At 38.0% G+C, this 27893-nt stretch overlaps 2 protein-coding genes across 9 annotated transcripts in view; one reads left to right on the top strand and one right to left on the bottom strand.

Annotated features, from left to right (window-relative positions):
• The window catches only part of BLNK (B cell linker), a 66780-nt gene extending 63519 nt beyond the window's left edge, over positions 1–3261 (top strand). For both annotated transcript variants that reach the window (XM_079794139.1, XM_079794140.1), the window contains one exon: positions 2441–3261. In XM_079794139.1, coding sequence (XP_079650265.1) covers positions 2441–2560 — 120 coding nt within the window. In that variant the 3' untranslated portion in view covers positions 2561–3261. The remainder of the gene's footprint in view (positions 1–2440) is intronic.
• ZNF518A (zinc finger protein 518A) overlaps positions 1–27893 on the bottom strand; it is a 78886-nt gene that overhangs the window by 20128 nt on the left and 30865 nt on the right. For 3 of the 7 annotated variants that reach the window (XM_079794133.1, XM_079794132.1, XM_079794135.1), the window contains exons 3-6: positions 18307–18457; positions 13814–13865; positions 13173–13287; positions 6129–13019 (exon numbers count right to left, since the gene is read on the bottom strand). In XM_079794133.1, the coding sequence (XP_079650259.1) occupies positions 8444–12889 (4446 nt within the window). In that variant the 5' untranslated portion in view covers positions 12890–13019; positions 13173–13287; positions 13814–13865; positions 18307–18457 and the 3' untranslated portion in view covers positions 6129–8443. Of the gene's footprint in view, positions 1–6127; positions 13020–13172; positions 13288–13813; positions 13866–18306; positions 18458–27893 lie in introns of those variants that run through there. The other 4 variants (XM_079794136.1, XM_079794137.1, XR_013814770.1 and 1 more) reach the window with 4 other exon arrangements.

Below are 27893 nucleotides of genomic sequence, written 5' to 3'. Positions count from 1 at the left end.
CCTGGTGGTCAGTGAGGTCCCACAGGGGGAGTGCCGCTCAGCCAGAAGCCAGGCTCACAGCTGGCGAGCGCAGTGGCGGTGGTGGGAGTCTCTCCTGCCTTCGCAGTAGCACTAAGCAGCAGCAAGCTGAGCAGTAAGGAGCCTGCCGCTAAGAAGCAGCGAGCCGAATGGTAAAGAGTGAGCAGGCGGGCGGTAAGGAGCGAGGGATCCTGGATTGCGAGAGGGATGTCCAACTGCCGGCTTAGGTGGACATCCCCCAAGGGGTCCCGGACTGCGAGAGGGTGCAGGCTGGGCTGAGGGACCCCCTCCCTACCCCAGTGCACAAATTTTGTACACTGGGCCTCTAGTATTATTATAATGGCATCTGGAAGTATTAACAGAGTCCATTAAAACTCTTACTTAAATGATCTATAATAAAAAGATTATTTCTGCATATACCAAACATCTGAATGGAAAATGAAAACTTTAGTTACATGATGTCTATCATGAGGATACTTTGAAAAGTCTGTTTGTCTATATTTGTGTTTAGATATATATAGGTAGAAAAAGTAACCAATTGATTATCTGTTTAACTTTTTTATGCAACTGTTGTTTTTTGTTTGTTTGTTTTATGTGTTTTTTAATATATATTTTTATTGATTTCAGAGAGGGAGAGAGAGAGGGAGAGAGATAGAAACATCAATGATGAGAATCATTGATTGGCTGCCTCTTGCACACCCCCTACTGGGAATCAAGCCCACAACCCGGGCATGTACCCTTGACCGGAATTGAACCCGGGACCTTTCAGTCACCAGGCTGACGCTCTATCCACTGAGCCAAACCAGCCAGGGCTATGCAACTGTTTTAATATTGTATAGATACAGTATTGAGTAGTTTTATAGCTCTGACATCTGTTTGCTGCATTTTATTAATCATGAGATTTTTAGTTATCCTACATGTATGAATATCTTGAATATACTGAATTAGTATAGACAGAAAAAAAAAGAGCACTGAGGGAAAATGCAACTAAGTTATGTTCAATTCTTCATACAATTTAAATTTTAAAAAATATGCCAAGATCGTTCCCTACTTTAAACATTTCAACTCAACTCCCTTTTTCAACCATTAAGTCTCTAAGCAATACTCAAAAATATTCAGGAACTAGAAAAGAATGAGATGTTTGTTTGTGTAAGCATAACAACTCTCTCTTATGTTTCATGGGTTCAGAACACACTTTTTCCTTGGAATCCATTTCAAAAGGTTTTGCTATTTCATTTCCAGTTCTTGAGTTCATAAATTTAACTTCCAACTGCATCAGTTTAACTACATGCTATGCCAAACAAATAGAATGAATGTCTTTATAAATGTCATTGGCAACTGCAATAGAGATGAATGATTGAAGAGAAAGTAAGAAATAAAGACTGAAGATACTCAAAGGTCCCTATCGCTCCCCTCTCCACCCTGACCTAATATTCAGATGACCAATTATCTAAAAGACAACTGATATTTCATTTGAAAAAGTTGGCCGGTATTCTGAATACTTTACTTTATTCAATATATAGATTTTTGAAAGCTATCTAAAGAATTAATAAGGCTTTAAAAAATGTTTATTTCAGACTATCATCTGAAAAATTAAAAGACAATAAAATCAATTGGTAATAATTGCTAAATTCATGGCACTGCTGCAAGAACAATCACCACCTTTTAAAAAGTGACTCCAAATTCATTTATTTGATGATCGTGAGTTTGTAGCACTTTTGTACTATCAATGCATTGGATTTCATGGTCTCTGTTAAATTTAATTTACTTTTCACTTAAAACACTGCTCATTTTTTCAGAAAAATACAACTTTAAGATCTAGAGAATAGGGATTAATATATAGAAAAATAAGTATGTATGGTAAGAACATAGCATGAATTAGGCAGTAATTTAGCTCTATACTTACTGGGCACTGAAGCAAAGATAGAAATATGATGGTTTATAAAGCTTTCCTTATTCATTCAAAAAAGAAAACAAAAAGAAAAACATGAATCTTGGAAATAAGTCTTTCCTGACACTAAATCCTAAGGTTAATTTATTACATCAGTCCTAGTATCTAAGACTGTGCAACCTAACAGTGAATAATGTAGAGAAATTTACTGTATGAGTTTTACACTAAATACAGACAATATTAAAGCATTACATCATAACTCAATAAACTAATTTATCTAAATACTTAGATTAATTGAAGCTGTCGGCTGTGTTTTTAGTATTATTAAATATAAGAAAAGGCCAAGGTCTGCCACCTTGAAGGTTACAGTCTTTGTTAAATTAGACTTTTTTTTTTTTTTTTTTTTTGGTAGAATGTCAGCTGGGACCTCATAACTTTGACTAACTTGAGGAAGTGGAAGGAGATGGGGGAGTGAAGCTCAAAGTTAACATAAATACCAATTTATAATTCATCTATGTTTCCTTGCTCTAGTATTTTGGAAGTGTTGCTGAAATTATCAAGAATCATCAACATAGTCCCCTGGTTCTTATCGACAGTCAAAATAACACAAAGGATTCCACAAGACTGAAATATGCCATTAAAGTTTCATAATGTTTTTAAAAGGAGGTCAACATCATTGCTTCGGATATTTGCTCTACTTCTCCTTTTAAGAAAAAGTCCCCAAGCTTCATATTTTGGATGATGAATCATCCAATAATAAAATAGAAGATGGAGGTAGCTATTGGAGTGGTCATCCATTTCCTTAGAAGAAGCTCACATGGACTTGTTCTATTGCCTGACCTGATGAACTGTTAATATCTAATGAGATTGAGTTATCGTGCTATTAATATTCTCCCAATAAATGTTTTTATTTAAAAGAAACGTGTAAAGTATCTTCAATCATGTAAGAAAATAACACTCTATTCTCAAAGTAAGAAAAATGTAATCTTGGATAAAACAAAGCGGCTGGAAATTTAGGCCAGTACACTGCTCACTGGTGCACTAATGTAACCAGGACATCTACTGACAATGCTCGACAATTATGTCTTGGTTATAATTTTTATTTGTAGAAAATAAAATACAATGTTTAGTTATAAGTACAGATAAGGGGGGTGTGATGGTTCTCTTTTGTGAGTACTCCCAACTGTGGGAGATATATAAATGACCTTTCTAGAAGTTTCTGTCCATAATTATGTTGTTAACTTTGCTTATTAAAATAATTATACCCTCTTTGATATGCATGTCTATTATATGGACCCTAAACTTGATATTCAGTTCAAAGTAAGATGAGGACAAAACAAAACTAGGGAACATCCCACAGAACAAGGGCAGGAAAGAGACTGATGAACACTAAGGAATAAAAGATATACCATTGTGAGCAGCCCTATCCAAGATCATAGCTCATCCCAGAAATGAAATATACTTTGACTTTAGATAGCATTGAAATGATAAACTAAGATAAATCTAATAATGAGGAATGTACTTGATCAATGGATAATATAGCAATCTCTGAAAGGATTTTGAAAGCCTAGAAGGTAATGATTTTGGAGTAACTCAGACTCACCTGTAAAGGTAAGTGTATTTTTAAATGTCATATACTGTCATGATGACTATTTATGTTATGAGTTGAACTGTGTTCCCCCAAAAGGATATGTTGAAGTCCTAACCCCCAGTGCCTCAGAATGTGACCTATGGGATCTTTACAGATGTAGGTTATTAGGGTGGGCCCTAATCCAGTATGATTGGTTTCCTTATAAAAAGGGGGAATTTGGACACAGTCACAGACATACACAGAGGGAAGACGAAGTGAAGAGATACCTAGGGAAGACACCATGTGAAGACAGAGGATTCAAGTGATGCACTTACAAGCTTAGGCGTGCTGAAGATTGCCAGTAAACACCAGAAGCTAAGAAGAGGCAAGAAAGGATTTCCCTACCGGATTCGAAAGGAACATGGCCCGGCTGACACCCTGATTTCAGATTTCTAGTCTCCAAAACTGGAAGACAATAAATTTGTTTTTTAGTCACCCCATTTGTAGTACTTCATTAAAACACCAGGAAACTAATATAATCCATATACATTTTTGACAATGAAATCAGATACAAATGGGTTTTAGAAATTTTGTTTGGAAAGCTCTTTCTTCCTTCTAGAAAAACAGTACAATCACTTAGAATGTACTAAAAGAGATAATTCACCATTTAGGGGAAAACTCGGTTTATCTTTGTAAAACAAAGCATTCATTTGTAGTGTCTAGTATGACCTTTCTAGTTCATCAGTGTACCTCAATGTTACATGGGATTATTTTCTACTTAAGTAAATCCTCACTAGTTCCTTTTGTTACGACAGTGATCCTGGCTCCATAACAACCTCTTCTGCCCCATCACCACTCTACTCTTCCAAGTGGCCTATTCCACCCAGCTAAGTGGAAGAGTGTAGCCATGAGATTATATTAATCCAATTGGTTGCTATTCAGCCCTGTTGGTGGATTTCTTGGAGCAGAAGCTATGAGAATTTCTTGGAGATTAAGCCAATCTCTGCCAAAGGATCCACTCTTCTATAAAACTGGGAGAAACACCTAACTCAAGACAGCAGTCTCCTCCACTCCCCACCTCATCAAGAATTCCACTGGAGGGTGGCCCTCTATACTTCTCTAAAACCCTCCTCTGCAGGTGGTATAGGCTTTCCTATCTATACATATAAAGAGGTAATACGCTAATTGTCCATTATGGTGTCCCAGTAATGACCAATTTGCATACTGACAGACCAGCCGGAGGCTGCACATACAGCAGGGGGCTGGCGGCCAGAGCCAAGTTCTCAGGGGTCTGAGGAGAATGCCTGACAGGAGCCCGGTTGGCAAAGAAGGAAGAGGAAGCGGCCACGGGGAGCTCTTCCAATCCTCCTGCTCGGAACCCTACCCCAGCCCCCACACCCCTGGGGGACAGGGAGGCTGACCGGATGGGGAGAAGACCCAGCCTTAGTATTTCATTAAAAAATTTTTATATTTGACTCTGTACTACTGAATGCTTAGAAGATGGTAAACTTTAAAAATTAAACTTTTTTTGCCCAGCCAGTGTGGCTCAGAGGTTGAGCGTTGATCTATGAACCAGGAGGTCACGGTTCGATTCCCAGTCATGGCATATGCCCAGGTTGCAGGCTTGATCCCCAGTGTGGGGTATGCAGGAGGCAGCCAATCAATGAATCTCTCTCACCATTGATATTTCTCTCTTTCCCTACCTCTCTGAAATCAACAAAAATATGTTTTTTAAATTTTAAAACTTTTTTGAAGTTAGTGCCAAATTGTGAGGTCCATATTTCAATGGAGATGGATAAATAGGGGTGGGGAGGTGGGGTGGAGGAGATAAACAAATTCCTGATTCAGAAGTTAGATTGCAAAAATAAAACTTACTCTTCTAGTTGTAATAAGTACTTCAAACTACTGAATATTGTATTTTGGAAAGGCATCTTTAGCTCAGTTTCAGCAGAGAGAAAAGAAGGGATAGAGGGTTTTTTTAATTATCTGCTCTGGCAATAAAGTAGCTCCAAAAAGGTTTGGCTCCTTCAGAATAATCCATGTTAACAAAGTCAGCAAAAGGGACTACCTAGAGTACCTGAGGCATGAAGTGTTTTTAAACGGCTTTTAAAACTTTAAGTAAAAAGTATGTATCTCAACATTAGATTTACTTATTTACTTATTTTTACTGGTTTGGCTGTTCTCAGATGTATTTTTTTAAATTTACTGGGGTGACAGTGATTCACAATACCATACAGGTTTCAAGTGTACAACTCAACAAAACATCATCTGCACACTGCATCATGTGCACATTGCCCAAAGCAGTCTCTTCCCATCCTCATTTATCCCCCCTTGCCCACCACCACCTACCTCCCTTTCCAGCTCTGGCTATCGCCACACTGTTGTCTAGGTCTATGTGGTATATATATGTTGTGTTTTTTTTTGTTGTTTTTTTTTTTTTTTTGTGTGTGTGTGTGTGTGTGTGTGTGTGTGTGTGTGTGTGTGTAAGGGGGGGGGGGTTTTAACCCTTCACCTTCTGTCATCAGTCCCCAAACCACCTTCCCCTCTGACAACTGTCAGTCTGTTCCATGTAACCATGCCTCTATTTCTATTTTGTTCCTCAGGTAATGTTGTTCTTTAGATTCCACATATAAGTGAGACCATATGGTATTTGAAATGTATTTTTATAGTGCTGCAAACATTGGCAAGATTGTTCTTTCTCTTCTCTAGTCACAGAGGGTGATGCATCGTAATAGATCTATTCATAACAACAGAGCATTTCAATTTTATTCCTGTTAGGTTACTGAAGGGCATAAACGACCCTATTGGTTTCCTTATAAGCACAACCATAGTAAAATTATGGTGTTGCCCTTCTCAAACAAAATTTCAAATTTCCCCTGTGATTTGGGGGGGAGGAGAAGCCCACACTTTATTTTGCATAGTCCACTAGAAAACAAACCTTTAAAATCTAAATTATTTCCTAATAGAATAAAATTCCCATTCAATTTTATCACAGCAGGAAAAATTGTATAAACACAAACTTAAATTTAATTGAAAACATCCATTAACAATGAAATTAACAATGTTTACCATTTAAACACCATACACATTATTAATATACACTGTATATTTCCAATCAACTCCATTCTTAGGCTCAATTTAAGAAACACAATTTTAACAGATTTTATACAAAAAATACTTCACTAAGAAAGTAGACAAAATGCACAAAAACAGTACATGTATAATGTGCATAGCAAGATTAGCTTGAAGCATCTATGTATGGCTTTCTTTAAAATAAAATTATTTGGGGAATGGGCCCATTTGGGACCTACTGTTACAGTTGATATATGTAAACTGTTTCACATCTTTTAGGCACTTATTAATAATAGTGTTCAATCCCTGAAAAAAAATGAATTTATCCCAAAAAAGAAAATTCTACTTCTGAAATAAAAACCAAGAAAATAACATGGGTAAAGTCTTATATATTCCTTTTAAATTAAACAACCAGTTTTATTAGTGCATGCACAGAACTAAATTGGAAAAAAAAATAAACTTTTATATCTAAAACTTTCTGTGCAAAATTTACACAACTGAAAATTACAAAAATATGTACAAGGTTTAAGTTCTTTGTTATGTACAGAAAAGAAGCCCTGAAGTTTTCATTCAACCAATGAAAATGTCATAATACTTGTAGTAACATTGTAACAAAAAAATTATATAGTATATAATTTTGCAATAAAAGAACTCCATTATCCAATTACCCAACAAAACTTGATCCAAACTTACAAACTGAAAAGTTTAAACTGATGATTCTGTCCTCGCCATGAATATATCCATTTTAAAACTTTTACCTGTTGGATATGTCCCTTAGGAATCCATCCTGAAGTTTTATGCACCACCACTGAATACATTATTAATGCTTATTTTCAACCGCCAACAGTAAGAAAATAATCTGCTTTGGGTTATGACATACTGAAAAGATGCTAACAAAAATGGTTTGTCCCAATGTGGAGACGTTCAGACACTAATTAAATACAGACAAAAATATTTCTCACTTTACTAATTTTGCTTCAAAATACTGTTTCTGTAGTTTTTAGGTTTTGAGAAAAACCATTCCCTTGAAAATGTTTCTACGTTCCACTTTTTTTAAAGGGATGACAGCCAAAAAAAATTGGCAATTTGGTTTATGGGGGACAAACAATTTAAGTCAAATAATCATAATTCTAGGTAAGGGAATCACTGGAGAATATAATCAACAGAAGTGTTCAAGTTCTTTAGCTGGACGTCATCCTAGACCTAGAGAGTTTAATTCTTTCAAGGCCACCCGTCTACTGCAATGTTTGAGATTGCCATTTAGAAAATACCTTGCAAGGAAGAGTGTTACAATCTCTGACATGGGCCACAGCTTATGAGAGAAAAATAACTTACTTATCAAAAACTGTCTTCAAATGTTATGAATTGTACTGTACTGAATTAAATGTACTCTCAAAAGAATTATATACTTAGTAGATGTAGAGTAAGTTCTTTACCCAAGCTCTCTTAATATATCCTCACAAATAATGTGAAACTCCTTCAGTTCCATGGTGAAAGAGCTCTGCAGAGGAACTATACTTAATCAGATTCATAAGGCTGGTGGAAGAGAAAGAATGATGGGGCTGTCAGCCATTACCAAGTCACTGAAGAACTAAATTGGGAAAACATTTTTATCAAAACTTTCTTTAGCAGTAACTTCCCAAGAACACATTTTTAAAAAATAAAATCAAGATACATCTGTGCTGTGATGAATTTCTTTCAAAACTTATGTGTGCACTAATAACATTTTCAAACATCACACATAAAACCTTTTCTCCTCTATGGAATATATCACTTTTGAAATGTTTAATTTCAGGTACAGTGTTGAAGAAGAAAATGTCCAAATTAAGGTAGTTAAATCCATGGTTTTCCCCTAAGATAGTTTTTTCTTTTCCTTGGTAATTTACAGTAAATTATTCTAACACATTCCAATCACGAGTAGCTTCCATTAAATGTCTCTGCCCATGACCAGCCCAAGCATCCTGATTGTCAAATACTCTCCCACAAAACCAGCAGTTAAATGTAGCCTTCAGAACATTTTCAGAGGTAGTTTTCACAATCCGGTAATTGTTTTTGCTTGTCTTTTTGAGTGTTAGTTTTAGTACAAATCTTTCTTTCACTGAACTAATAGGTTTAAATGTTTTGTGCCTCTTGGAAAAATCACAAGTTGTTTTAGAAGGCTTACAACAAACTGGTTTCAGTAAAGCACTGAGAGTTCTTTCTGACAATGTAACCTTAAGTACATGTCCATTAAATTTGGAAATCGTTTTCATTACATTTACTACTTCTGGTGCATCTGCATCCGGATGATTCAACACTACAACTGGTTGATTTCTCCTGGGACATTTCACAAGCTGTTTGGAATTAAAGGGGAAAAGTCGCAATGTTCTGACTGAATCTTTTGAAAGCCTAGCTCTGCTGAATCCAAATGATTCGTGGACATCTTCAGGTTTAACCTTTTCTTTACACTTTCTATGTAATGTTGTTTTTCTTGGAGGTTCTTGGTAACTATCCCTACACTTTCGTTTACAGTTTCTGTTTCTAGATACACTGCCAGTTTCAGAATCTTTACTTCTTACATGAGTTTTTATTCTTGAAAAATTTTGGGGTGAAGTCTTTTGTTTATTAAAGCTTCTTCCAATTGTACAATTTGTTTTACACCTCAATACCCTGGCCTCTGAATGGTCACTGGCATGTACTGGTTCCTCAGAAGATTCAGATGTTGCAGTAGAAGTTACCACAATTTCATTTGCTGGCATCATATCATCTAGTAAGAAGGGTAAGGCATCTCTAGAAGAGTCTGGCTCTTTTTGCTCTCCTCCTGCAGTCTGATTAGATGATACATTGTTTTTCTGCGATGAGAATACAGAGTTGCTTACTGACAGATTATTAGCAGCAGTCACATTTAAAACAGGGTTAAAGATTTTCAGCAATATTTTTTGTGGTGTCCCTTCAGGGTTCTTTGGCTGTATATTTTGATAATAAGTACTATTTTGGACTAATTTAGGCTTAAGCAGCTCAGTTTTATTTGGCAACACACACTTCAAAAATACAGCTTGTTTGCCATCAGGCAAGAGGGTAAAAAGAGGTGGTTTTGGAAAAATCTCGTTCTGCTGTTTTGCTGGATCCAAGATATTTGACTTAGTGCTCGGATGCTCAGATATTATTATATTAGGAGGAGGCACCGGTTTCCCTGAAGAACTTACTGGCGTTTTAATAATGTAAGGGCCTTTTAATGGCAAAGTATTTTCTGAGCTACTTTTCGTGCTCAAACAACTGCCAATGCTGGAGCAAAGTGTAGGTGTCAGACAATTACTGTTTGGTTCTACCTTTAAAAAAGGTGTTCTGCAAGGCTCTTTTGCTGTAGTTCCACAAGCTTGAGCACTCTCACTTTTTACAGTGTTAACACCTTCAAACTTCCCATTATTAAGTGTTAAAATCATCCCAGGTTTCTTGTTTAAAAGAAGAGTAGCAGGTACACCTTGCATATTAACCTGTGGTTTTCCTGAAACAACATGTAGTCCAGGCTTATTAGCAATGTGCAACGGTACAAAAAAGCCTTTTGTAGTCTGAACAAATACAGCTTTTTTTGGTTCTGAATTTACAAGTGGACTCTGCATATATGAAGAACCTAAGTTTTGTGTAGTGGCACGTAACTTGTCTTTTACGAGCTGCTGCGTTATTATTGCATCTGATTGAGTCTTAAGTAGTGTGCCAATACCTGAAATTTTAGGTGTCTTCTCTGAATCTCTCACATCTTGTGACACTGACAGCATTTGTGTTTCTTTTCCATGACATTTTAAATTCAGATAATTTGGTGGCACATTAATCCCCATACTACAAGATGGAATTGGAAAGATGCCTTGTACTTTGAAGTCCTTTGAAGATTCAATAATTTTGCCTTCTCCATGTTTCTGAAATGACTGGTCACAGTGAAGTGACAGGACTTTATCTGGAGTGTTACTAGAGTCTTGTTTTACATCAGATTTTGTCTTTAATTCATCTTGAAGCAACTGGTTTACTTCAGGTGGCAAAAATTCTGATGCCTGTTCACTCTGAAGAGAAAACACAGATGTGATTCTAGGCATCACAGGTGACTCAACAACGGAAATGTCATCATTAGATTTTTCAGTCATGCTCTCTAAATTTTGATTTTCATTAATATACAGGCTCTGTTCATCAATGTCTTGTCCTTTTTCTAAAACACACTGTTCTTCTATTTCAGCTTGAGTTTTTAAAGTTTCACCTTTATTTAAAAGGCTAGTTAACATACTATCTGAGTTTGAGCTCTCCTTTTTCACTAGTGATGAGACTGATTCACTTACTGGTTGCTGAACAACTGTCTTGCTTGATGAAGATTCTCTTTGAGGACTTTCACACATTGCTATTCCTAAAGACCTACGACGTTTTTTTAAATTATTCACTTTCGAATAATTATGAAAAGGTAATGATCCATGGTTGAAAGATTCAACAGGTAATTCAGAGTTGACATAATTAATACAATAGTTATGCATATCTTCACTTTTGTATGCATTTGGTTTGGTAGTAGAGTTGACTTTATCTGGACTTTTAATGTCAGCATCTGAAACCTTAGGGCGACTATGAGTAACATGACTTCCCAGTAAGTTAACATTATCTCTTGTTTCAACTTTTGGGGTCAAATTCACCGATGATGTAACTAATTCTGATGATGTTGGCAAAGAAGATACACTTTTTTCATCATCCACTGTTTGAAGTGTATTACTCATTTGAGATAGCACAGCTATTTCTTTTTCTGAAGTTACTTTCCCGGCAGGTATAGGAGATGAACATGAAAATGTAGGTGCTTTCATGTAAACCGTGTCACTTACCTCAGTTTTTACTCTTGTTAAAAATCCAGTGGTGTCCAAAGTCTGCAGCTGCAAATTAGCAGTACCGTCCTTTGCAGCATCTGACTGTGAGCCTGGTGAACATAAATTCTGTTTAATGGTAGGCAACAATTTTATTACAATATGTTGTTTTCCATCCACCATCTTGAAGCCCATAAACTTAGCACTATAGTTAGCTGGAACTGTTATTCTATTATTTTTCACGGTTACCACTGTAGGTCCTTGTACAGCAGTTTTTGAGGAACCAGAAGTAATATTTGATAGCTCTCCAGCTTTATTATACTGTCCAGTGGACAGAAGAGTTGGCTTTTCTGACTCTGACTCAGCAGTTTTATCATTATTCTCACAGTGTAGTCGTTCATCCTTTTCTTCATTTAAATGTTCTTGAGTAAGATGGCTCTGGTCTTCAGATTTAGCCTGTGTTTTGTTCATGTTTTTAAGCACTTCAGTGTTTTGTTCTATACTTTGATCACTTTCATTGTTCATTTTCTTACGTTTCCAGAATATCTTCCTAGATGTACCTATTTTGTATCTTTTAAGTATTAGCTTAAGTCCTACTGAAGTCTGTGCCATCCTTTTTTCATATTTGTCTTTTTCCAGTTTTTCTTTCGCATATAAATGTTCTTTGTGTAAAGTTAAAACATGTCTCACAAGGTACTCTCTCTTTGAGGTACCAAACCTACAATATTTACAATTGAAGGGAAATGTAACAGAATGAACATGAAGTTGCTTCTGAATCTCTCCTCTGGTAAAATATATATGATGGTATTTATCACTTTTATAATGGACTTCATTGTGTCTATGAATGTGCTGAACAAATGTGCCAACATCCAGGGTGGAGAATGTGCACTTTTCACATTGAAAACTACCATTTACACAATGTGTGGATATAAAATGTTTTGTCAAGTCTAATAAAGTATATATTTTTTCATCATTACAAATGTCACATTTTACTAAAGTGCCTCTATGGATTCGTCTGTGTAGTTTAAATATCTGGAAGTCATTTGCTGAAAAACTACACATTTCACAAGGATAGGAAGGTAATTCCCCCTGGTGCCACATTTGAAAGTGTTTTTGCAAATCATTTGGGCTATATCGAGTGCTATCTTGGCATTTTAAACAGTTGAAACTGAGTACTTTTGCAGACATTTTTATACCCGTTTCTTCAACTTTCTCAGACTTATGAAGCAACATACACTCCTCTATACAGTTTCCAGTCTTCATATTGATAGATTTCCTTGCAGTCTGTGGTTTATGCTGAAATAGTTTTCTGTATTTGTCAACTTCATGTTTCAATAGGACTTCATTTGGAATGTTTATCTTCGGCAAATCAATTTTCACATTTTTCAGTTTATAATGAAAACTACTTTCCAAAATTTCTGGCTTAATTACTGATCTGATAGTATCAACTATATCATTTTTCACATCATAATCTTTTTTTAAAGTAGCTTGATTTTCATCAAAAAATAACTGTTTCTGTTCAGATGGCATGATTTAACCAAAACAAAATATCCCAATTTTTTTTTTCTGAAAACTCTTGATATTACTTGTAATTTAAACAGGAAACAAGATTATGCCGCAACATCTTCACAATACCAGGATTTTTCCCACATTAACTCACCTAAAACCAAACAAAGAGTTGAAATTTTCATCACAAAAGTTATCAGTAAATTTCATATTTTTAAGCTGATTTTGACACAACATAGGAATGTTGCTCAAATACATGAATAAAAAATTAATAAAATACCCGTTAATTATTTTAAGAACAGCTTACCAAGAAGCAATAGTTTGAAGTAGAAATAATTCTAACATGGAAGTCAGGGAATACAAGCTTTACTTCCAACTCTGCTGTGTCACACTGGGCAAACTTCAACTTCTCTGTACTTCATCTAAAGAAAACCACAATTGGAAATGCACCCTTAAGCTCTAAGATTTTTATATTAAGTTGATGATATTGTTCATTTTAAACAGGATTTTTAAAATCTTAAAAAGAGAGCCCTTAAAACCTTATATTCCAATTATATACATATACTAGTATCATTAACTTTCTCACTTGATTATTAACTCTATAGATAGTACTAGTTTGTAAAAATTTCAACACACTTCCCTCCATATTTTCTACTTCCTTAAGTGCCTCAAGGATAACTTATGTTTAAAATAAAAGTTTCGTTAATCCACAAACAACAAAATGACATTATCTGCTCTCATGTTATCATTACTAACGTGTAAAAAAAAAAAAGAAATAAAAAAACAGAAGAAATGAAAAAGAATAGCACATTCCCCTGAGGTACTCCTAAAGTGTATCTACTATTTGGTTTTTTGTCCCTGGAACTCAGACAGATGGCAGCAAGGAAAGCCCTTGGCAGATTAGAATGCACCCATTACTTATCTGCCTCCATTAATTCAAACACTTACTGATTTATGTAACGTTAGACAAGTGTCAATCTCTGTGTCTCAGTTTCTTCATCTATAAAATAAAAAATTAAAAAATTAGTACTTCTCCTACCTCTTTCATGGAATTGTTGTGAGATTAAATAAGAAAACATATGTAACAGTATCCTGTAAAGTGCTAAATAAATGGCACTATTATTACTGTAATTACCATGTATGAGAAAATAGGATTCAAATTTCAGAGGAGTAAAAAAATAATAAAGTAATATATGTAACAATAATTTATTACTGAGGTTGGAATCTGAGTAACTAAGGTTCAGTAGTAAAATATCAAACTGTGTATTAGAAGAATTACATTATCTTATTTTTCTCTCTTTATCTCTCCCCACTCTCCTTTCCTCTCTCTATAATCAATGAAAGAATATACTCAGCTGACAATTAAAAAAATAGTAAAAATAAATTTGAAAAGTAAGAAAAAGAATAAATGGCTAGAAAAAAAGTTTAATGATATCTGGTGGTTAATACACACCAACAGAGAAGATTCCCTAAGATTATCAGTCTCAACAGTGGCCAAGTATCATAATCACATTTTCACCATACCAGAATCTGAGGGTGGGGTTCAAACATATGAAACTTATTTTGTTGTTAATCCTCACCCAAAGGTATTTTAGAGCGAGTGAAAGAGGGAGGGGGAGAGACACAGAGAGAAACGTAGATATGAGAGAGAGAGACAACGATTAGTTGCTTCCGCACATGCCGGGACCCGGGACAGTGATTGAGCCTGCAAGCCAGGTACATGCCCTTGACAGGAACTGAACCCAGACCCTTCAGTCCACTGGCTGACATTCTATCCACTGAGCAAAACTGGCTAGGGCAAACATGCAAAATTTTTTAAGCACAACTAGCAATGGTTCTTCTTCATTTGCCGGAACATCATGTTGTGCTCATTCTGGATTATCCATACCCAAGCTTTTCTATTACTACATATAATTAAGAGGAAACCATATCATGAGTTTCATTACAAAAGGCAAATTGTTTTTACATTAATATTTCATATGTCTAAAAATATGTGTAATGCTAAAAAAGAACAGATTTTGATATATCTAAATACCATTAATTCCATTTCAAAATATCTACACAATTTAAAATTTTTCTTATAAGAAAACACATAGGCCAAAATCTGGCAACCAGTGTAAAAGTATGACCAGTGTTAAATAACTCAATCAACTAACATTTACTAATAAATATTTACTATAAATGTGAGGCATTTTGATGGGTATCATGGAGAGATTAAAAAATGTGGTCCCATGCCCTGGATGGCTTTGCACAGTGGTTAGAGCATCAGCCTGCGCACCAGAGGGTCTCAGGTTCAATTTCCAGTCAAGGGTAAGAACCTGGGTCATAGGTTCAATCCCACCTCCAATGGGGTCATGTGCAGGAGGCAACTAATTGATGTGTCTCTCTCACATCCATGTTTCTCTCTTCTACTCTTCCTTCTCTTCCACACTCTCTCTAAAAAATCAATGGAAAAATATCCTTGGATGAGGATTAAAAACAAAACAAAACAAAACAAAACAAAGTTGGTCCTTCCCTTATTCCAGCTTACAATCTAAAGGAGGAGGCAGGACATATACATTAACTAGAGGCCCGGTGCATGAAATTCATGCATTGGGGGGGGTGTCCCTCAGCCCAGCCTGCACCCTTTCCAATCTTGGACCCTCGAGGGATGTCCGACTGACCGTTTAGTCAGTCGAACATCCCTCTCACAATCCAGGACTGCTGGCTCCTAAACGGTCAGTCGGACATCCCTCTCACAATCCAGGACTGCTGGCTCCCAAATGCTTGCCTGCCTGCCTTCCTGATTGCCCTAACCGCTTCTGCCTGCCAGCCTGATCACCCCCTAACCACTCCCTTGACAGCCTGACTGATGCCTACCTGCTCCCCTGCCAGCCTGATTGCCCCTAACTGCCCTCCCCTGCAGGCCTGATTGCCCTTAACTGCACTCCCCTGCAGGCCTGGTCCCCCGCAACTGCCCTTCCCTGCAGGCCCAGTCGCCCCCAACTTCCCTCCTCTGCCGGCCTGGTCACCCCTAACTGCCATTCCCTCCAGGATTGGTCGTCCCCAACCAATTGCCCTCCCCTGCTGGCCTGGTCCCTCCCAACTGCCCTCCCCTGCTGGCCATCTTGTGGCAGCCATCTTGTGTCTACATGGGGCAGCCATCTTGTGTGTTGAAGTGATGGGCAATTTGCATATTACTCTTTTATTAGATAGGATACACTGTTTATTCAGAGCTGACCATCCAGGAACCTCACTCTTTCATTACACAAAGAATCCTATCTAATAAAGAGGGAATATGCTAATTGACCCTCACACCATCGCAGGTGGCGGCATCCACAGCCGATAAGGAGGGAATATGATAATTGACTGCCATGCCCTCAAAGATGGTGGTGCCCACAGCCACAAGATGGCAGTGCCCAATCCCCTTAGCCCCACCGGGGCGGCAGGCACGTGGCAAGGCTGGGCCCACCCTTAGGCGGGCCCAACTGCTCTGTGCACCTGCCTCCAGAGTCCCCCAGTCCCCTCAGCCCCCCAGCCGCCCAGGGCTGGCCCAAGGCACAGGCAAGCCTTGGATGGCAGCTGCCCAGCCACCCAGGACCACCCGAGACTCAGGTAACCAGGGCCGGCTGAGGCTTGCACTGCCGGCAGTGGCAGCAGCAGAGGTATGATGGGGGCATCGCCTTCACCTGATCGCCGGGTAGCCTCCCGTCCCTGAAGGCTCCTGGACTGTGAGAGGTGGCAACTGAGGGACCCCCACTCCAGTGCATGAATTTTCATGCACCAGGCCTCTAGTCTATAATAATATAAGTGTAATATGCTAATTAGACTGGACATCCTTCCGGAAGAAGCCAGGGCTGTGAGGGAAGTCCAAGTCCCGGGTGCCAGAGGGAAGCTGGTACCGGCAGCCAGGGGAAGGAAGGCCTACTCTTGCACGAATTTCGTGCATTGGGCCTCTAGTAGAAAATAATTAAGTAGGATACATGGCAGCCAAATCACATGCCACAAAGTTTACCCATTAAAGTGCATGCCCTTTCCTCACAGACAAAACAAAACTGATAAAAGGAACCAACTTATTAAGAAATCTACTTAGCTTTTACTTAAGTTTGATAACTACTAAATAATTAATGTTCAATGTCAATTTTTTTATTGTTAATGTATGGCATATACAATATAGTATTGGGGGCGTTTGTATATTTTAGGTAGTTCTGGGTTTATTTGCCCTCCAATTTGAAATCTGGAGAATCTATTCTATCTTCAACTATGTTCAACCTATAGTAGTACATGGAAGCAATCAAAGATGAAGCCCTGGTAGCAAATAATACTAGGGATTGCCACCTATGAGGAAAAATATATAGCATGTTGGGGACATTTCATATAACATAATAAAAGGAAAGAGAAATAAAATTTTAGTCTTCCAATTTATTAGCTAATGCTCTTTTCACTACAATCTAATCTCTACTCCATCAATAAGGATCACTGATTTTAAATTATTTATTTATTTATTTAATCCTCATCCAAGGATATATCTACCTGTTAATTATTTTTTTAATCAAAAACAGAGGATATTTTTCCATTTATTTTTAGAGAGTCAAAGAAAGGGAGGAGGGGGAGAGACAGAGAGAGAGAGAAACATTGATGTGAGAGAGACATATCAACTGGTTGCCTCCCATACCCACCTCAACCTGAGCTGGGGATAGAGCCTGTAACTGACGTATGCATCCTTGACCTGGAATTAAATTTGTGACCCTTTGGGCCACAGGCTGATGTTCTAACAACTGAGAAAACCCAACTAGAGCTTAAATATTCTCTTTAAACTCCTGCCTTCTATTTATGTACTAGAGGCCCAGTGCGTGGGATTCCTGCACTGGTGGGGGGGGTTGGCCTGTGGGGATCAGCCCACTGTGAGAGCGCCACTGACCACCAGGGGGTAGCTCCTGCAATGAGCATCTGCCCACTGGTGGTCAGTGCACATCATAGCGACTGGTCAACCAGTTGTTCTGGTTGTTCTGCCGTTCAGCCACTGGGCTTTTATTATATAGGATTATTTCCTCATAAGACTTGACCAACATGTATCTCATCAATTGAAATAACACAATTTGTATAAAGTATTTCTTTAAAAAAGTGCTTCCTGCACCAAGATGGAAGCTTAAACAATTTGATTTCCTTCCTTTCCCAACTGTCCACTGAAACACAAACCAAAAATTAAAGAATACCTAACAAAATCCTACAAAATGGCTAGAAACTAGAAAACATTCCATACATATACAGTCAGGTGTTTGGGTAAAATATGGTCCAGAGAAAGAAGAGTGAAAGCAAATGTTGACCAACTGTCAAGCACCACTTTTAAAGAAGAGGCTTACTAGGGAGCATTCATTCAACAAATATTTAATGAGTATCTATTATGTCCTTATTAAAGAAATGAGTAACATAATTCTGTCCACTCCCTCCCCTAAACATACCTTGGGAGAGAAAGCAAGGGCTTGAGAGGAAGACTGTGTGAAGTCCCTTGGGCAACAGAAGTCTCTGCTGAGGTATGGGGAGGAGAGGATGAATCCAAAGCTTTGATCTGGGTCCAGAGGCCAAGCAGAAATTGGGGGTTGCTAGCACCAGCTATTAAGAGAGATGTGAAGAGGAAATTATTTCTGAACAAAGATACATCTTCCTTTATCTCTGGCTATCTCCTTCTGCTTAAAACTTCTGTTCTTTCTCCACATAAGTAAATAGTTATCTCTAAGCTGTTAGAAAAATCATTACATTAATTTTCCTCCACCCTCCATCTAACCAAAAAGAAAAAGGAGTATCTTGGTTTATCATCTATGAATTCATCTCAACTATCAATGCCATCAAAAAAGGTAAGTAGGCAGAAACATCATTGGATGCAGCTGTTCAACAAAGGGCAAATAACCTGAACACTCATCAAAACCTATCTTCTATTCTCCCATTCCAGCAGTGAAAACAGTAACTACAATGTAAGTTACTGTAGGAAAAAGGAGAGAGCTTTAAAAAGAAAATCAAGTAATAATTGGCAATCTCATTAAGACTTAAGATAATAATAATATGGGGGGAGGGGAGGGAGGGATACTGCCATGAGAGTACAAAACAGATGGAGGAAAATAATGATTTGGGGAAAAAAAGAAAAAGAAAGAAAAAATTACACAGGATTTGGTTATTTTTAAGACTTGAATTTTCCAAATTAAAGGCTCCCCAAATGTCTGGCAAGATTACTAGTGGAAGGAGAATATAAAACGTGGTATCTACAAACTTAACCTAGTAAATTATTTTTTAATTTAAAAGATAAAAATAAAATATTATAAAAGGTGGAAAGGAACAATTACCTAAAATGGTTTTCAAATTTTTATCCACAATGCCAACTTTAATCAGACAACAATATTAATCAAACATTTTACTCACAATTCTATATGCTAGAAACAATGAAATAACATTTATAGAGTTCTGAGAGAAAAGAATTAACCCCAAAAATTAGCCCTATGCCCAGGTAAACTCTCATATGTGCAGGTAAAATACAAATTTAGATATGCAAAAATTCAGAGAATATACTACATATATATCTTTCTGAAAAAAAAAAGTATTAAATACTTGAAGAAAACTGAATTCCAATCAGAAAAAAAGAACTAAAAAAAGAAATAATTTGAATATCTGTTGACAATAAAATCTACAAAATAGAAATAAATGTATTTTGTTAATACAGTTAAGAAAGCAGAAAAGACTGGAGGAGAATATTTGCAACATGACAAATATAGTAAGTCCTTAAAGAAAAATTAACAAGGGGAAACAGATGAGTTAACAATAGCAACGAAACTCTAGATACTAAAAAACAGATAAGTAGTAAAGGATTTTGCAGACCCAAGAAAACAATACCAGACAGTGGGTAAAGCTGAGAACTAACCCATTTTACACTTTGAATCTTCAAAAGGATTAGGAACACCAAGTGACTCTAAAATGGAAAAGGAGTAGAAAGCTAAAATAAAGAGAAATTTGGAGAAAGCTGCTTGAGTTGGTCAGAGACTAAGATTCCCTTCCCTATTCTATGCTAGGTAACTGCTGTTCCCCCACCATAGCAGAAGATCTGGAGATTTATTCTCTACAGAGGGAATTCTCTTCAGAATAACTGAAATAGGGAATACCAGACAGCTGAGAGAGTGGGTACTTAAAGATAACAATCAGAGACGTTCATTGCAGCATTGTTTATAAAAATCACAAAATTAAAAATAACTAAATGTCCACCAAAAAACAAATTATAGTATTTTCACTCAACAAAATATTATTCAATTTTTACGATGATATATTATAAACACAATTTATTAATAGGAAGATATCCAAAAGGCATTAAATGAAAAACCAGAAAACAAACGGTAGATATATCAAGCTTTAATATATCAGGCTACAACTACTGATGAAAATAAAGAGAAAGATAAACAGACATGGACTCATACAAACTCACATAAAAAGTCAATCATACACACATAAAAATGTTTACAGTGATTATTGACTAGCCTTAGGTCAGTATTTAAAATGTCCTTGGTTCACTATGGCCTCCACACTGGCATACTACATATACTTCCTTATCATAGCATAAGCAAATAGTTTATATTTGGATGTAACAAGAATGACAATCTTGCCAAAGCCGGTTTGGCTCAGTGGATAGAGCGTCGGCCTGCGGACTGAAAGGTCCCAGGTTCGATTCCGGTCAGGTCAGGGCATGTACCTTGGTTGCGGGCACATCCCCAGTAGGGTGTGCAGGAGGCAGCTGATCGATGTTTCTCTCTCATAGATGTTTCTAACTCTCTATCCCTCTCCCTTCCTCTCTGTAAAAAATTAATAAAATATATTTTTTAAAAAAAAGAATGACAATCTCTTTGCTTCTAGACCACACTATTATAAAACTTCATAAAAAATGGCATGAAGTTAAAAAAAATGGCATAAAGCCATGAAAATTTTGAAATTCTCAAACAAAGTCACTTCTGTTGTAAACTGAGTTTTTCCTGAACAAACTTAAAAGAATAAACTTGAGCCAGTACAAAGTTGATGAATGTTGACACTAAAGATGGAGAAGAAACTAAAATAAAATAGATATTACTCCATGTTGTACTCATATCAACACATAGGTACCCAATCACACCACTGCAGAAAAGCTTTTAACAAAGTTAACTCTATAAACATATACTCAGAGAATGAAGAATTATGCTATTAGATGTCACTCATAAATTCATTGCTTCAAGAGAAGTGATATTTTTTGTTTCTTTAATAATTAATTTGTGAACCATGATGTTATCTAAAAAACTAGTGAAGGGAACTGGTACCACCAGAATGGCAGCTATGTATGCAGTGTTGTTATACATATAAAAAGTTACATATATTTTAAATTGAAAATAAGTGATATTCAATTAATAATATGCTTCATGATCTTGGTACATTGCTAAAAGAATTAGTGAAAATTATAACATCAGTCTATTTTTTTCTATAAACTACACAAATACCAAGTGTAATGTTGAACTTTTTGCATTAAGTAAGCATACCATTCTTTATTCTTTATCCTCACCCGAGGATATGTTCACTGATTTTCCAAAGAGAGGGAGAGAAAAACATCTATGTGAGAGAGAAACTTTGATCAGTTGCCTCTCATACACGCCCCAATCAGGGATCAAATCTGCAACCTAGGTATGTGCCTCGACTGGAATTGAACCTGCAACCTATTTGGTGTACAGGACAATGCTTCAACCAACTGAGCCACCTGGTTGGGGCTAAGGATCTCATTCTTTAATAAAGTTCTGGCTGTGTTCTGACAAAATTTTATTTAGAATTCTCTTTTTTGATGCTTTAAGAGTTTTGTTATTTCACCTGCTCTGGAACAGTTCACTAAACATGAGAATTGCCCACTTCTTAAAACTGCATAGACTGTACCAACAAAACCATATGGAGTTTGATACTTCTGTGGAGTTAAGGCCTCACAATTTGACAAATTACTCTACGGTTTCTGGGATCTTCGAGTTTGTTTGAGTCACTTTTTTTGTTTGTTTGTTTTGTTTGAGTCACTTTTGACAATTTATCGTTTCCTTAAAAATAATCAATTTCCTTCACATTTTCTAAGTATACTCCCATAATCACTTTTTATATTCTAACCTCAAATGAAAGCACAACATATAGATATATAGCAGTATCACTTAAATGTCCATGAATGGGAAAATGATTAAATTATAGTACACATGAAAACATTATAAAAAAGTATATTTATTGAAATTATTTCAAAATGTTTATTCCGAATATTTTTGTTTTTAATAAAAGAAGTTGCCAATTAAGGCAAGTAATGCATTTTTAAATTAGGAGTCAAGATCTCCATTTTTATATCAAGAGGAAAGGTCCATAAGTGTATTTTTATGTAAACAAAGACAAATCTATTGACAGCTATCCTCCAAACTACTGAAAACAGTTTAATTTTTTTTTTTTTAAGAAATGACACCATGGCATAGCAAAAAACAAACCAAAACAATAGGGAGAAAATCATCAGCTCTTCTGGGTACCTTGATTGAAACCAAGAGGGTAATGTCACCACCACAAGTTTTTCCATACTGAGGCATGCCTGTGTATTCCTGCCCCTGAATTCTAGGAAATCCTGTATCCTTAAAATAATCTCCCCTTTTCAGCATATACTATCTTAAACTAGTTCTCTTACTTGTAACCAAAGGCTCTTAAGACATTATGTTGATAGATCAGTGTTAACTGTGTTTACTTCACAGAAAAGAAGATGGCTCTTTAAAGAGTAGTGGGACTTAAGTAAGTAAGAAAGGAGCAAAGCTACCTGGACCACAAAAACAGAACAAAGAAATGTTGGAAGAAAAGCATTTTTCTCATCCAACTGGTGTGGCTCAGTGGTTGAGTGTCAACCTAAGAACCAGGAGGTCACAGGTGGATTCCTAGTCGGGGCCACTGCCCAGATTTCAGGCTTAATCCTCAGTAGGGGCATGCAGGAGGCAAGTGATCAATGATTCTTTCCCATTATTGATGTTTCTCTCTCTCTCAGTCCTCTGAAATAAACAAAAATATATATTGAAATTTTTTCAAAAGCATTTTTCTCTTACTGCATTGTAGGATCTAGATCAAAGAGAGAATGTATATTAAGGATTTAAGTGAGAACAAACTACAGAGAATAGAGCTAAACTTGAAATAAAAGGTAACCAGGAACCACTGTTAGTTCTCAAGCAGAGAGAAGTTATAAAAGCATTATTTTAGAAATATTAGAATGGTACTAAAAATCAAGCAAGATACAGTGTAGAAAGAGTGTAAAAATGAAAGTGAAAAAATTGGAGGACTAAGTAACAATCTAAATAAAAAGTGAGGATCCAGAAAACTGGCAGTGTTAGCATAGATTAGAATTCCACAGTAGGTACAGAGAATTTTAAAAGGCAATTCCCAAAGTAAAATGCAAGGACAAGAAAGAAATAATCTGTACAAAGTGAAATAAAGACCACTGAATTCTGTATGAGAAGGAGAAAGATTAACTTTATTTCTCATTCGTTCTTCTGTTTGTCATTTTGCTGTGGCAGTGATGTAGGAGAATAGGCAGATTTTACTTACAATTTTGAACACAAGGTGGGGGGGAGAGGATAAACAGATTTATTGCTCCTTGATTGGGAGAACATGTAATAAATTTCCTCTCAACTTTCTGTTGAACTTTTCTCTGGCTCTACAAAAAACCCATCTCTATGGATAAAACAAACTCCACTCTCCAGGCTTCCCCATATACACTGAGTGGCCAGATTATTATGATCTCTGAATGCATAATAATCTGGCCCCTCAGTGTATATCCTTCCTATATAATAAAAGGCTAATATGCAAATTGTCCCCTCGACCAAGAGTTTGACCAGCAGGCAGGCCGGCCAACTGCCCATGTCCCCTCCCCCTGGTCAGGCTGCCCGGACCCCACTCATGCAAGAATTCATGCACCAAGCCTCTAATACACACACACACACACACACACACACACACAGAGTAGCCAGATCATTATGCTTTCAGAGATCATAATAATCTGGCCACTGAGTGTATATGGCACTACAATTCCAATAAAAGAAATAGTAAGTGCTAACACTCTGACCATAGCGTGTCTAACGTGTTTGGAGAGTAGCAAACCCAAAAATCAAGCAATCATTCTTGAGTCTCTTTTTCTTATTTCCCCATTAATCCAAAAGCAATCCTGTCAATTCTATCTCCAAAATACAGTTTGAATTCTTCTCTCCAACTTTGATTAAAATACTAGTCTTGCTAAGTGGCATTCCATGTTTTCCCCTTTGCCCATCATCATCCCCTGACTCCATTCTCCACACAAGAGCAAAAGTAATCTCTATATATAAAGATCCAGGGTCTGTAATGTCCAAAATGACTAAAGGGACAACCGAACACCAGGCTGCACATGCAGCAGGCTCGGGTGGGCGGGGACTGACGAGCGGGCTGAACTGCTGACCTCTCAGAGAAAGAGAGGCGCGGGGTTGTTCAGCAGCCACCCCAGGCTGTTGGTGAGGCCCTGAGAGAGAGACAGGCAAGAGCTGATCAGCCCTTGACTCTCTCTCTCTCTCTCTCTCTCTCTCTCTCTCTCTCTCTCTCTCTGAGAGGTCAGCAGTTCAGCCTGCTAGCCAGCAGCCTGGGGCAGCTGCTGATCAGCCCTGCCTCTCTGATCAGGTCCAGCGATAGGCCTGGAGATGCTGACTGGCATAGAAACCGACCAATCAGACCCAAATCTGGGTGAACTGCGAGGAGCCAATGACTGCCTAGGAGGCAGAGCTTTTGACACTTACTGGCATAGAAACTGACCAATCAGAACCTAATCTGGGTGAACTGTGAAGGCAGAACCTAAGGTGGGGACTGAGGGGGGTGTTTTAAGGGCAACAGCTGTTTATTGCAAGGTATAAAGCGGTTCTATTTTTTAATGACCGGTTTGGCAGTATAGTGCATATGGCTGGCTATCAGTCCACATAATGTAGTTTTGCTTACCAAGAGCATCTCCTCCTGCTGAAAAAGCCCTCTCCCCCCCCCCCCCCGCCATTTAAGCAATCCTATACTATGTAATCTACCTATACTAATAAGAGGGTAATATGCTAATTAGACCGGGTCGACCGGCCATCTTCCGGACGTCCAACTTCCCTCCGGACAAAGCCATGGTGGTGGGGGCCAAGGCAGGGGCAGTTAGGGGCAATCAGGCCAGCAGGGGAGGGCAGTTGAGGGTGAGATCAGGCTGGCAGGGGAGGGCCGTTGGGGGTGAGATCAGGCCAGCAGAGGAGGGCAGTTGGGGGCAACTAGGCCAGCAGGGAAGGGCAGTTGTGGGTGAGATCAGGCCTTCAGGGGAGGGTATTTAGGGGCGAGATCAGGCCGGCAGGGGAGGGCAGTTGGGGGCAATCAGGCAGGCAGAGGCAGTTAGGGGCGCTCAGGCCAGCAGGGGAGATCAGTTAGGGGAGAGATCAGACCGGGAGGGGAGGGCAGTTAGGGGTGATCAGGCAGGCAGGCAGAGGCAGTTAGGGGCGATCAGGAAGACAGAGAGGTTAGGGGCGTTCAGTCAGTCAGGCAGAGGGGTTGGGGTGATCAGGCAGGCAGGCAAAGGCAATTAGGGGTGATCAGGCAGGCAGGCAGGTGAGCGGTTAGGAGCCAGTGGTCCCAGATTGTGAGAGGGATGTCCCCGATTGGAGAGGGTGCAGGCTGGGCCGAGGGGAACCCACATCTCCCCCCCTCCCCCATATGAATTTCGTTCACCAGGCCACTAGTCTTAATATAAATAGGTCAGAGTTTCCCCTGCTTAAAACTCCTTAGTGGCTTTCTAAGGTACTTCAAATAAAATTTAATCTCTTGTCAAGGCCTGCAAAAAACAGTGACATCTGGTCTGGGACTTTTCTATTCAATTTCATCTCACACCACTCTCTCCATGTGTAAATATACTCCAGTAAGCTACCAAAGGTAGTCTCAGTTCCTCAACTGCTCTTTTCATATCTCAGGCCTTTGCACCTGCTGTTCCCTGCTTGAAATATTCTTTCTCCCATTTTTTATAAGGCTAGATCCTTCTCATCTTTTAGGTCTCAGCTCAAATGTTACTGCCTCAGAAAGGTCTCCTCCAACCTATAAATCATCCCCTCCTCAAACAGGAAAAAAATTCTCTATTTTAGTCTTTTGTAGTTGTTTTTTTTTGTAATATTTTTTTCTGGCAGTATTTTATTTATTGGCCAATTTATTTTCCATCTCTACCACTGGGGGAACAAAAGCTGCATAAGCATAAGGCCCACATCTGTCCTGTTCTTTGCTATATTACCAGCACCTAGCATAGTGCTGGGATTGTAGCTAGCAGCAAATCTGTACCAGCCTTGTTCAAGTATTGGAACAAAATAGACAAAAATCCCTCCCCTCAAACAGCTAACATTTTACTGATTACTTAGATAATAAACAAAGTAAATTATGTAATATATTCAAAGGTGACAAATGCTATAGAAAAATATAAAGGATAGACTAGGCAGAACCAGAAAGTTGACATTTTAATAATCTTTTTTTTTTAATATTATTGATTTTAGGGGGGCGGGGGGGAGACTGATTTGTTGTTCCACTTATTTTATACTTATTTTATGCATTCATTTGTTGATTCTTGTACGTGCCCCAGCCGGAAAATAAACCAGCAACCTTGGTGGACAACGCTCTAACCAACTGAGCTATCCAGCCAGGGTTAGAAAGTTGCCATTTTAAATACTAAGTCGGGGAGACCTCACTTAAAAAGATCTTATTTGAGCCAAGACCTTAAGGAGCTGAAGCAGAAATCATTCCAAGAAAAGAAATAGTAAGTGCTAACACTCTGCGTGTAGAGTGCCTAACATGTTTGGAGAGTAGCAAGACTAGAACAGAAAGCACAGAGGAAAAGGAATACGAGAAGTCAAAGAACTAACGGGACTAAAACAAGGCTTGGTGGCCTTATTTAGTTTTACTATAAACGCAATGGGAAGCTACTGGAGCATTTGGGATAGAGAAGTAACATGAGCCAAATTATTTTTTTAAAGGGATCACTTTGGCTACTAAGTTAAGAACAGAGTATTTTGGAGGAAGCTAAGAGTGGAGGGAAGGAGACCAGCTTGAAGATTATTACACTGCAATTACCCAGGTAGAGAGGATGGTGTCTTGGTGGAAACAAATAAGGCATGGTCATACTCTGTATATATACATTTTGAAGACAGATCTATGGGCTTTTCTGACAGACTAAATTTGGCATATAGGAGAAAGAAACATGTCAAGAATAATTTTATATTTTTTATTTTTACTTTTTAAAATACCTTTATTGATTTTGGAGAGGGAGAGGGAGAGGGAGAGGGAGAGGGAGAGGGAGAGGGAGAGGGAGAGGGAGAGGGAGAGGGAGAGGGAGAGGGAGAGGGAGAGGGAGAGGGAGAGGGAGAGGGAGAGGGAGAGGGAGAGGGAGAGGGAGAGATCAATGGTGAGAGAGAATCATTGATCGGCTGCCTCCCGCACTGGGAATTTTGAGCCTGCAACCTAGGCATGTGCCCTTGACCACAATCGAACCAGGGAATCTTCAGTCCACAGGCTGATGCTCTATTCACTGAGCCAAACCAGCTAGGGCAAGAATAATTTTCAAAGTTCTACCTCAGCAACTAGAAGAAATCAGTTGCAAATTTACTATTAGAATAGTAAGCCTAGTGGGAGTAGTAGGTTTGACAAGTATACTAAGAGTTGACTTTAACCACGTAGACTTTGAGATATCTAGTTGACAATCAAGTGGACATGTTGAATGTGCAGCTGAGTATAAAACATAGAGGTCTAGGTATAAGATAACATTTTTGGAGTCACTAGTGTGTCTACATATTTCTGTGTATATATTTAGTATATAGAACTGAATGAAATTGCCAGCAGATAAGTAAACAGAGAAGTTCAAGGCTTGAGCCTATACTGTAACATTTAGAGGAAACAGGTGAGAAAGAACCAGCTAGCAAGACTAAAAGGAATGACCAGTGAGACTGTAGGTAAATCAGGAGATTGGATTCTGAAAGTAAAGTGG

Source organism: Cnephaeus nilssonii (assembly GCF_951640355.1).
Source record: "Cnephaeus nilssonii genome assembly, chromosome: 16".
NCBI classification, from domain to species: domain Eukaryota; kingdom Metazoa; phylum Chordata; class Mammalia; order Chiroptera; family Vespertilionidae; genus Cnephaeus; species Cnephaeus nilssonii.
Note: the sequence above shows the minus strand (reverse complement) of the source record. Positions and strands in the feature narration are given on the sequence as shown.